The sequence below is a fragment of the Hyposmocoma kahamanoa genome, unplaced genomic scaffold, assembly GCF_003589595.1.
Source record: "Hyposmocoma kahamanoa isolate Upper Pololo Valley unplaced genomic scaffold, ASM358959v1 93, whole genome shotgun sequence".
In the NCBI taxonomy this organism is placed as follows: domain Eukaryota; kingdom Metazoa; phylum Arthropoda; class Insecta; order Lepidoptera; family Cosmopterigidae; genus Hyposmocoma; species Hyposmocoma kahamanoa.
This window is the reverse complement of record NW_020654810.1, coordinates 8234158-8246013: the sequence shown is the minus strand read 5'-3', so window position 1 is coordinate 8246013 and position 11856 is coordinate 8234158. Positions and strand designations below refer to the sequence as shown.

Genomic DNA, 11856 nt, shown 5'->3' with positions numbered 1-11856 from the left:
TGAGGAGATCCGTGTACGAGGTCGAGGTATACGTGGCGTAACCAGCATCGTATCGTACTAGACTCTGACGACCAAGCAGTCGTTAAATGTGGCTAAATCGCAGAACAAAATTAACCAAAAATAGCACCATATTATCACGCCTGTCTCATAGTTCAAAACGTCTCTAGCAGACAACTGAGTTACACTTGCTAATAAAAGCGCTTCAACTTAGCGCATTGTAATTTGAATTTCAGTTACAAAATTATTATTGCCAAAAGAGATAAGTTCTGCTCACCTTTTAGCAATTGTTGTTTCACTTGATGCTGTACCAACGCCAGTTGCTGAGGAGTGAGGGTGTAGCCATGTAGGCCCTGCAGGACTATACTGGGTCCACTGCTTGTCTGCATTACCTTAAAAGAAAAATTATGTTCGTTGTTAGGTTGTTGTTGTTGACGTTCTTCATTTATACGAGTATCTAATAATTGTTTATATATTTTTAATCGCGGTCAACAAACATGCATCAGCTGAATGTTTGTGTGGAAAACAGAACTGTTGCTTAAAATTTCAAAAGTGGAAAAAGTTATTTAGTTTAAAGCCTATTGTGAAATAGAACGCTGTGCTGTAGCATTTGAAACGTCATATGTTTACGCAATAAGTCGGCAGCGAGTGTTTGAGCAACATTGATTACCTGCGCTGTAACAGTTTTGATAACCGTGCCAGGTGGTTGACCGGCCAGAAGCCGTTTCTCCATGATTTGATCTTCAGTAAGCTGCTGTGGCTGCGGTTGTGGCTGCAACGGCGCCGCGGCGCGAATCGGCGTCACAGCGGGCGCCGCAGCAACCGCCGCCTGCACCGGGGTTTGGACCGGTGCGGGACTCTGACCAATGTGTGCTACTATTTGAGCTTGGTTGTTACCGGTGGGTCGAATTAACACCTGTGTATGACAAGGCATAATGGTTAAATCCCAGTTAAAAAGTAACGGCGTCATGTTTACAAAATTTGCAACAGTATGAATGTTACGTCACCTGCTGTCCGTTGACCGTAGCGAGCTGGATCTTGCCGGCAGCGATTTGCTGCACGAGCGCGGGGTTGTTGACGACGATCTGTTGCGTGGCGGGGGCGCGGGGTCGCGGGGGCGGAGCAGGGCGCGGCGCGGGCGCGGGTGTGGCCACGCGCGCGCCACGGACTAATTGTCCGGCCATCATCACTGTCTGCATGCCGCCCACTGCGCCCACAGTCTGTACTGCTTGTATCGTCTGCATGCGTGGTTGCAGGCTTGCTCTAGTACCCGCTTGCACGACCATCTAAAAACAATGAAATTTTGCGTAATTACACATTTATGAATAGATAAATTACACTGATTATATAGACTATATTTACGTAATATTTTTGACTTTCACCCAAACCCATTTCGTTTTTGTATTTAGTAAATTTGTTTGTATATTAATTAAATAAGGAAATTATTAGCCAATTGTGAACAGTACATCTTTCTTGTTACTTTATAATGATGTGTCAACATAAGAAGGGTTAGAATCTAGTACATAACTTATGTTATTACTTAACTCTTATCAATGCAATTCCATTGTAATCTGTTTTGTTGTCCATATAATAAATAAATAAATTTTAAAACATTTAATTTTGAATCTGTAAACTTGTTCAATTTGATAGATGTTCCAAAAACGATCGAAACATGAATGCGAAACATATTTAATACTAATTACCCCATAAAAAGACAAAATCGATGTGTTTCATCCCTAAAACAATGGTACGAACCTGTTGCTGGGGTTGCACGACCACTTGCTGCGTTGGTTGTACGACAACTTGCTGTTGCGATTGCACTACGATTTGTCGGTTGCCTTGCACGATGATTTGAGCGGGTTGTGGCGCCACGCGTGGTGACGCAGCCGGCCTAGCCTCTTCCACTACGTTCTTAACAGGAGCGGGCGTGTTATTTTCGGGGGTTGTCTCCGTCGGCTTACTCGGGGACGCCGCCACAAGTTGTCCAGCTATACCTTGCTGTCCAGCCATAACGACGTGCAACTTTCCATCGGGCATTTGTATAAGCTGTTGGCCTGGTAACAATCCGCGAACTGTTACCTTTCCATCAGGGGCTCGAATAATTTGAACTTTCTGAGGTCCCTCCTTGTGTGGTGTTGCCGCTGCTTTAGGCGTGGCGTCAGCGGATTGAGTCGGCTTAGGCGTTCCAGAGATCGGTTGGCTGATAACACGAGTTGTACCGTCAGCACCTTTGGTCATTATTATTCTTCTGGTACCTATTACAGTTTTTGGACCAGTTGGGGTTGTGGCGTTGGTAGTTAGAAGCGAAGTGAGTGTACTCTTCCCGGCATACTGATTAGGTGTGGATTTGGATTTATCTACAAGAAAATGTTTAATTTTACCATATTTAATTGTAACGTGTGAAACTGGGTAATACTTTTCTGTAGCAAGAGAGCTCCTTGTGCAAGAGTTCGTCCAGGGAAGTACTGCCACCTTACCTATTTCTGCCGCCAAGCATTAATGTTAGCATTACTGCATTCCAGTTTTTGAATGGTAAGGAAGCTGGTGAAATTACAAGCACATGGGACTTGTCAACTTTCTTGATCTTTGCGATTTAAAGCTCTGAGTGGCATTGCAACTGTAATGGACAGACGTGTCGACTGACATGTAGCATACCACCAGGCACACCACTTGTTCGTCCTGTCACTTGCTATTATAAAAAACAAATATATATATATACATAATGTACCTTGAGACATTTCTAGAGCTCTTTTCTGCTGATGTGCAGCTCTTTGTTCTCGTAATTGCTGCTCCATTTTGTCCTTGAGATCAGCAGCGTTGGCCGGTGGCGGCGCGGTGTTTCTTTGGGGCAGTTTGCCGGTGGAGGTACGCGTTACAGGCGTTGCTCGTTCCGCGCGCTCACCGTATTGTCGTACTTCCCACAGTTCTAATTTATCTTCATCTACCCATTCTTCAGTGACCTAGAGAAAATAAAAAAACTAAGACTACAAATAATATAAAAATGCATTGTTATTTAATTAGTGACTTCTGTAAGGAGAACACTCTAGACATTCATGTAAAGGGTACACTCCAGTACTATATTTCTTCCAATACATAATCCAATAAGGAATTACAGTATCTTTATCACTTCATGGCAGGGTTAAGTTGATCTCTAACTTACAAAACCAATGTATGAAAATACAAAAGTCTTACTTGTGGTTCAGTGTTTTGTGGAGATTCAGCTCGCTTTCTCTTTCTTAGTCCACTTCTTATCGAAGTTACCTCCCGCACCGTCTTAGGCAGTTCTAAGGGAATGACGACGCGTCGTCTCAGGTACTGAGTGCGTTCAGAGAACTGTCCAATGTGTCGATGTTTCAACAATTCCAGAGAAACAATTTCTGTGTCTGTCGTTAACTGATGTTTCCCGTCAGCGGTCGCCGGCTTGGCGGACATATCGTCCCACCGTAAACAAGCCCACATTATACGAAGCTGCAAGGCAGCACTAGCGAGCCACTGCAAGTTCACCGTACGATACAACCAACACGTCTTAAAAAGAGGTCTAGCACACGGATAAGGCCACAAAGCTTGATTAGGCTTTGCATTATGACTAAAGCCGATAACGGCACTATGTCCAGATTGCCTCGACAGTCTTTTCAATTCATGATGAGGTAACACTAATATAGTTTTAGCCTTACTTCTAGTATGGAATGAAGAGCATAGGGGGTATTTTACGGGAGTTCTTTTCTTTTTCTTTTCCACTGCTGACGTTTGAACTTTTTTCAGGTACACTTTTCCTTTTGGACATTCGGCTGAGTAGACTCTTACTACAGCACCCTCAGATTTCTCTTCCTTTATGTGCCTGTCGTCTCTTTTTGGCTTAACGAGCCCAAATCGCCTGTTGATTGTTGCGCGGTATTTTGGTTTTTCGTCTTTAACTGGCATTACCGAAGAACACTTGTACGCATCAGTATTATTTGTGTCAGTAGAACTATTAGCTGCTGCTTTAGCAGATCTGCCTCTAGTTATTTTTAACTTCGGGATCGGCGGTCGATTTTGCTCGGAATCAGCATCTTGGGTAGACTCTTGGTCTGTTGGTTGTTCCTGGTCATTGTCTGTCAACTCCTTCAAGGGACCTATTTCCATTTCATTCTCATCATTATCATTGCAAGTTATATCAATGTCCATTTCGTTGCCGATGGCTGGAACTGCAGATTCTTCAAGTGTACTTTCGGTTTTCAAGAGATTGTCATCGTCTCTTTCAGTCTTTACAGTTACGTCCGTATCACTACTAAACTTTCGCTTCACAAAGTTATCTGAACTTTTGCTATCACACTCTTGTGCACATGCAACAGCTGACAACAGATCGGTCAATATATTCTCATTCGAATTTGTTGTGTTGACAGTTTTTCCTAGCAAATACTGTTCCAAAATTGACGTTTTAGAATTTTCTTTGGAATTCGACAGAATTGAAGAATTTATCGCGCCGCTCTTCAACAACGTAAACAACTCATTCAACAACTTGCCTTTTTCAATACATAAAGGAGAAAAGCAGTTTATTTTGACATCTGAACCCTGAAGTAAGGCAGAGGGTTCAGTTTTGTTACAGTCAGCTGAATAACATTTATAATGTTTGGTCAACTGACTCAACTTGTGGTACTGATCTCTTAGTGACTCTGCATTTTTTGTTGAGGGGTTTACAGTCTTTGAGTCAGTTATGGGATCACAAAGAGATGTTACATCTGGTTCGGGCTCATCGTTTTCTACATCAATATTCTTATCATCTTCGCTCTTAACATCCATCTCCTCTTTCTTGACATTAGCTAAAACATTAGCCAATTTTTTCTCTTCCATAAATTTGAGATACGTTCTGCGCGCTAGAAAGTCATCCAGTTTGGATTTTCTAGCTATTTTTGGGTAGTACCGCCTTGTTGATGAGCTTAGGGCCTTTTCGACGTCAATTTCTTCAAAGTCTTCGTTGTCTTTTTCTAATTTCAGATTACGCATTGATTGTGGTACTGGAAAAGAAAAGAAAACTTAAAAATCTGATTTTTTTGCAGCACAGAACAAAATACAAAGTAATTAAAATTTGGAGTTCATTCACTTACATTTATCAAGTACTTCTTTGTCAGCGGTATCATTAGATAACAAGTACTCATATGTCTTAGGCTCAACTGCCAACACTTTGATGATGCTGCCTTCCCTGACTCTTACAGCTATCTTTGCAGGGCCATTGTATAGACTTGGTTTTGAATTAGCATTGTGTTTCTTAAATTTTCTTGTAGCCGAGTTCCATAGCCAGCCCCATTGGCCATGAATTCTGTACTCTTCACCTTTTTGTTTCCATGCCTGAAAGAAATTTTAATTAACAAACAACATTGAAGTAAAAATAAAACTATTTTTTAAAAAAAGCAGAAACCCAAAATTGTAATAGTCATTGAAGTGTGGAGAATAATCTTTTTGTGTCAGATTAACCTAATATCCTTCTACTCATATATTGACTACAAAAAAGTCTTAAGGGAAAATTAAAAATTTATCTTCAATATAACCTGTTAAAACTTTTACAAACCTGGTGACGAAGTCCCAAAGAGTATTTGACGAAGTTATAAGCCGTGCGATAACGTTCTTCCTCTTCTTCTCTTTCCTTTTTCTCTCTTTTATCAAGTTTCTTGCGCTCCTCTCGCTCAGCCGCCGTTGTTCTAATCAACCTCACATGGCCCAGTTGTTCATGCCATGCTGGGACCCATACCACGCTCTTAATGCAAGCCTGTGAAAGAAGATTAATGGCTCAATTCCATTCTTTCTAGCTCTAATTTTTGTCATAAGCATTACTGTCTTAATAAAGTTTTCGTTTATTTACTTTGATTTAACAGGTCTGTTAATTGTAACAGAGGAGCAATCATTGGACCAAAAGGCTAAGTTATAATATATGTCAAAAGTAAATTTTACCTGCAGCACACAAAGTGCTCTCGCGAAGTCCCTCGGCGCTTGACACAATTGCACAGCTTGCACCCATGGCTTCCTCAATAAAGACCAATTAGGGTGCATAAACTGTACCACTATATTTGATTCCAGTTGCAATAATGTTTGCCTTAGCGTTGCTACTAGTAAAGGCTTTGTTGCTGGAAAAAGACAAGATTTTCAGGAAAACCAACCAAGAGCTCAGGAAATGTATAAACTTTAGTGCTTCAAAATGGTGAGTTGGGAAAGATAAAATATATAATAGTATAAAGTTCTGCCGCCGTTAGTTTAAAGGTCGCTCGTGACAAAACTCTAAACCGAGAAAATAATGTGTAAAGAAATTAATTTAAAAAAAACATCGTTCTGTTGCGGTAATTTCATAACTTATCTGCCTTGGGAAAAAATTAAAATTGTAACAGACCTTTTTACTGATCATGGCAGTATACACAACAAAATTTTTGAAAAACGGTCTCTTGCTTGCCTTTTCAACTAATGGCGGCAGAGTTATCGATGTCAGTATTAATTAATAATGGTAGTCAGTTGGTATCTAATGCATTTTTCAGGTTTTCTGCAAGTTAATAAAAACAGGTTCCCAAGATAGCACCAATTATTATCATAGTATTATAAATATATATTATTACAAGTAGGGTAACCCCAAACAAACGTAGCATCGAGGCTTGTACGTGTGCACGCCCGCCGCGCGCCTTGTACGGTCGCACATATTTGCATCTCGCGGTTTATGAGAAAGACAAAGTTGAACTCGAATTCAGAATTGTTTAGCATTTATTTATATTTCCTAATCATACTCCCACAATCGAGGTACCAATCCGCGATTTGGTATAAAGGTATCAATACGTAAATACTGCATTTAACAAAGGTTACGTCATTATAGCACAGGAATACTATAATGTAAACATGTTTACAACTTGTTAGTACAGTAATAATAATAATAACGCACACACTCAACATAGCCCCGCACTAGGGAAACCCTGTGTCACGGGTGCTATGGACACACATAGACAACGACAAATTACACCCAAACTCACGAGAGAAATAATTGTAGGCCATACAAATATTTCTCCCGACCCGGGAATCGAACCTGGGACCTCTGCGTGGCAGTCCGGCATGGTAACCATTCGGCCACGGAGGCAGCAGTACAACTAAAATAATAATGTGACAATCCCTACACTCCGACTGAAGTGTAGACATTGATGCGCCAAACAGATGGGAGTAACTCTGCTTGTGTTATTATACTATGTTATATTTTGTAATCAAAATAGCTAGCCTATATACAGTCCCACTGCCGGGCACAGGCCCTGTCTCACAATGAAAGGGTTAGGGCTGTAGTTCCCATGCGGGCCCAATGCTGATTGGGATGCTTTTGGATGTTATACTTCGAAGTTTTAATATTTAGTTAAAACTCTGAATAAATAAAAGTAAATATTAAGTTTCATACAGGTTAGAAAATTATAAAGTAGGACAAACCATTGAGGAGTCCTATCCATTTGAAATCTTGACATGAAGATAAGGAGAACTTGTGGGACATATATCGCTTTTTGTCTCTCTCTTCATTCCTTTGAGGCTTGTTAAGAGCGAGAGGGTTTGTAGTGTATTGATTTACGTAATTTTTAAAGTTATTCTCATTGCCCAATTTGAACAGATATGTTCCATTGGATATTTGATTTGATTTTAGCCTTGTCAGTCTTTCTGTAGTAACTGAAAAATAAAAACAGGAAATTCGATTATTCACACTTAGTTAAGAGACAGCAGCCACTCCTTGTGACAATTCTAAACACGCCATGCGGCACACTTGTGTCACAAGGCGATACATATAATAGAAAACTGTGAGTAATTTACTCTTCAATCCCACAAACTGCATTGCTCTAATTGCGGCTCATTTGTAACTGCAATTACTGAAATAACAAAGGAAAACGTCAACTTACTCTCTTCAATTTTCTTTTTATTCTTGTTTGTTGTATTGTTCTTCGTCTTCTTTACATCATCTTCTACTGCATCATTGTGATCATCATCATCATGTGGTGCATCTTCACTGGTGACTGTTACTTCATTCATCACATCACTGTCTCCTTCCAGTGCTGAATCTTCTGTTTTATCTTCATCAAGTTTCAAACCTAAATTTCGCTCCTGTTGTTTCCGTTCCTCTCCCAATTTCCTCTGTTTTATTATATTATTATTCTCAACTTCCAAGTATGACTTGCGATTGCCTTTCGCCTGATTAGTCAGTCGTTCGGTAATTTCCATTTGCCTAATAATTTCGTGTTTCATTTCCAAAAGTTCACGGACCAGCGGAGCTTCCATTTCTACTGCATCAAGCACTTCCAGAAGTTGTTCAAACTGCTGAGGTGTTGAGTAATACCATACATCACCATTTTCAGACTCACTAAAATAAAATTGTAATTATAATAATGTTTTATTTATAAATCACTACCAATAAACTGGTTACAATATTTTTATGAGTCAAAGTTATAACATAACAAGATTATCCTGCCCTCTAAAGAAAGGTATCCTGTATCTTAGGAGGCAGAATATATAACATTAGGTGATTTTGGATTGGGAATATTTCTCCATATTATTGTAATTTATGATGAGACTTTTATCAATTTTAATGTAAATAAGATAGCTTAACATAATATTATGAAAGAAAATGTTTAGAAAATGCTTTTTTGTAAGATTCATTAGGACAAACTGATGCTGTGGAGCATTATTAATTAACAACATTAACAAGTTGTTCCATTGATTTGCATCAATGATTAAATAAAGCATTCAAGTACCTACTTAATTCATGACATATTATATACAAGGAGCAATGCAATGAGTTACATCCTACTTGCTTAACTGCAATACAATAAGTGAAGTGATGTGCATAATTTATTGCACTAATGTACATAATTTATTGGACGATTGAACTTGCAAAATGTTTCCTCTCATCATAAGCGTGTTAATACACAAAGTAGTCAGTACTTCTTTATACTTACATAAATAGTCGCCGTGTGATAAACCAATACTTTCTGCCATGTCTATCAAAGCCCAAATGTTCATGTCTACAAAGCAAGCCTTGCTTCTCTGCATCAGGAAGACAATCAGTCACACCAACAGTCTTGTGTTGTTTACAGAGAGCACATTGCCAGTCTTCTGAGGGTACATCTACCAGTGGGGGATCAACACACTCTAAGTGGTAAACTGCTGGGCATGTTTCACAGCACAATAAGTCTCCTAGCCGGTGACAAACTCGACAGTGATCATCATAATGGATAGGAACTGTAAAGGATAATTAATTGTAAGAGATTTTAAATTGTAGTGTAAACAGTAATTTTCTTTCATCTTTATCATAGTCAAAAACAGTTCCTATTTTAATTCCTTGTTTGTGTTCATACCTGTAATCTGTGGTTGCAATAAGATTTATTTATCTCTATTATCAATCTGATAACTATTCTGTTCGAAAATTAACCCAGTTCAGAGCACACATGTTCAAGAAATGACAAATAACATGAAATTTCCCACATTTCAGTTATTCATCATCATTATATACAGCCTGACTTCACCCTCATTTGAATTATTACATTTATATAAATTACATTTTATATTATAATCCATTAAGGTGTAGTGAAAACATTAATTCTTATTGTTACAATGGATGAAATATGAGCAAATATTGTGCAATCAATCAAATTACATTTAGTGTAGCAAGCTGGTTTCTGCAACTTGTCATCATAGTGCCTCTTGAGCATGCAGTACAATTTGATACTTATTTATTTACTTTGCACAACATACACTAACAGTACTAACCGTGTTTGGTCTCCAGGTCATAACCAATAGATGTGAGAAATTTTGATTCAGAGTTACTAAACATAATGTCAATGCATTATTTTTAAATAGATTGAATTGATATAATTTTATTACCACGACAGTGTTTAAATGCGAAATTTACAATTTCTTTATTTATTTGCTAACATGTCTTATTGGTAAATTGATTTATAACAAGAGACAAGAAATGGAACCTTGTTTACTGATAGTGGTAGTTACAATGTTTTGTTGTAAATTTATATCAGTATAAAAAATTAAGGGCTTATAAACAGCACTTACCTTCACTCAGGAGATCATCTCGAACTGAATTTGTAATCAGGAACTGATTGCACATGAACTGAAGCACAGATAGGCGATCTTCCACACTTGTAAAAGGGTATTCGCAAGAGTTTAATATTTTAACCACATTTTGGTCAAAAGATTTGTCACTGTCCACATAAATCCTTAGCACTTCTGGCCATGTCATTACATCCAGCAAAAACAAGGTAATATTGACACTGTCTTTATGGTCCAAAGGGCCAAAATGGGTCTGTTGAGCGTCTTCCTCTCTCAGCAGAGCCTTGAGTAACATTATATGCACTTCACTCAATAAATTGCTCTGGTCTTCACAACTAACAGCTGCACACAAGTCTTCCACTCTAAATGGAGATAATCTAACCAAATGTCTAAAGTGCCGTAACACTTCATATATCCCAACTACCTGTAATACCAAGTTTTGAGGGATGATTAAATCATCTGATGAAGATGGGAGATCTAAATGAGGGATAGGCCTTTCCTGCTGCAACCAAAGAGGCTCAGGGCTAGGTGGACGTATAGCATTGTTGCCAACCTTTCTAGGAGTACCCCCTGTAGTGCTGTAACTGCTGACAGAGAAGTCGCTGTCGCTATCGTTATCGACACTGGCATCGGAACTATCGCTACCGCGCTCTTCTTCTTGCTCAGAGCGGTCACTGTACTCATCCCCAAAGTCTGATCCGTAATGATATTCAGATTCGTGGTAGTCGGCGGCATGTGGATTGTATCCTCTTCGAGAATACGCACCGGATAGCCCACCTCTTTTGGGTTTGTGAGCTTTTCCTCCTCTCTGTTTTCGTGTACTTCTTTTACTTACATCGCTACCTTGTGGAGACGACGCTCTAGATGCCGATGGAGTACTGGCCAGAGAACTCGATCCGATATTTTGAGCTTGCAAATATTTTGGTTTCTTCAATAAATGATATTGAAACTTTCTATTTTTCTCAAAACTTCCCGCTTTCGGGGGCCTCCCGCGTTTTTTTGCCCCCCTTCCCGACATTGTTATAAACAACTGTCAATTATGTACCGATTCGCACGTGTACGGCAAAAACATAAGTCTTGTTTACAAAAACAAAATGATGGAAATGCATTTTAGTTCAACCTAAATCCAACGCAGTCATGATCACAGCCGTTTGGGTTGCTTCGCATAAATTCCACGACACAAGGTCTACACACAAAGTTTACACTGTCTTTTCACAACAAACCAAAAAGTCAATCAATTCACTGATAACAGACCAAGTAATGCATTTTTATCTGAAGAAAGAAGGCACCAAAATCGTAATGACGCGAAATGTGAGTAGGTACATGTAATTCTGAAACGCTAGATGCTGGCTTCCCATTGGTCGATTACCCGTCCGCCATGTCGTTTTCATATCTTGTGGAATATTGAATTTTCGAATGCCATGGTGCCTGGGTATTCAAAAGTTAACATCACGCACAATAAAATTTTTGACAGAAATAAATTTGCTTTCTATTATATGGTTGTTCAACAACGTCCCTCAAATTTATTGATCGTAAATTATCACTAAAGTTGTAGTCGCACAGCACTTGGCTTCGGGAAGTCGGCGGCCATTTTATTTCTTTCTTTCCAATGTCGCGTCAAATTAGTATTTTATATTTTTTATTTCTAGTAAAACCTTATTTAAAAGTGATAAATAAACATATTTCATAAAAAAAGATTTATTTTTGCTAAATACTTTAGTTTTAGACGAATGTATAATACAACAAATAAGAAGAATGATAATTGCAGCGGATATTCCGCAGTGCTGCCAATCTCATGCTTGTGTTTGTCTGGGGTTAACA

At 38.9% G+C, this 11856-nt stretch overlaps 1 protein-coding gene across 1 annotated transcript; it reads right to left on the bottom strand.

Moving 5' to 3' along the window:
- Positions 1 to 218: 218 nt before the first annotated feature.
- Positions 219 to 11620, bottom strand: LOC113237245 (nucleosome-remodeling factor subunit NURF301). The gene is made up of 13 exons (XM_026473619.1): positions 10039 to 11620; positions 8931 to 9213; positions 7878 to 8335; positions 7420 to 7650; positions 5923 to 6095; positions 5543 to 5740; positions 5082 to 5322; positions 3190 to 4991; positions 2726 to 2957; positions 1753 to 2354; positions 1005 to 1283; positions 668 to 913; positions 219 to 389 (listed from the first exon to the last, which is right to left on the bottom strand). Exons 1-13 carry the CDS (start codon positions 11051 to 11053, stop codon positions 234 to 236), a joined length of 5916 nt encoding a protein of 1971 aa, XP_026329404.1. The 5' UTR covers positions 11054 to 11620; the 3' UTR covers positions 219 to 233.
- Positions 11621 to 11856: the final 236 nt, after the last annotated feature.

Excerpts from the sequence above, each read along its gene's own strand:
- LOC113237245 (XM_026473619.1), bottom strand. The coding sequence starts at position 11,053 with ATGTCGGGAAGGGGGGCAAAAAAACGCGGGAGGCCCCCGAAAGCGGGA. Across the intron at positions 7,651-7,877 it reads TAAAAAGAAAATTGAAGAGA|TTACTACAGAAAGACTGACA; the intron begins GTAAGTTGACGT and ends TTTATTTTTCAG. Across the intron at positions 2,958-3,189 it reads CACAAAACACTGAACCACAA|GTCACTGAAGAATGGGTAGA; the intron begins GTAAGACTTTTG and ends TATTTTCTCTAG.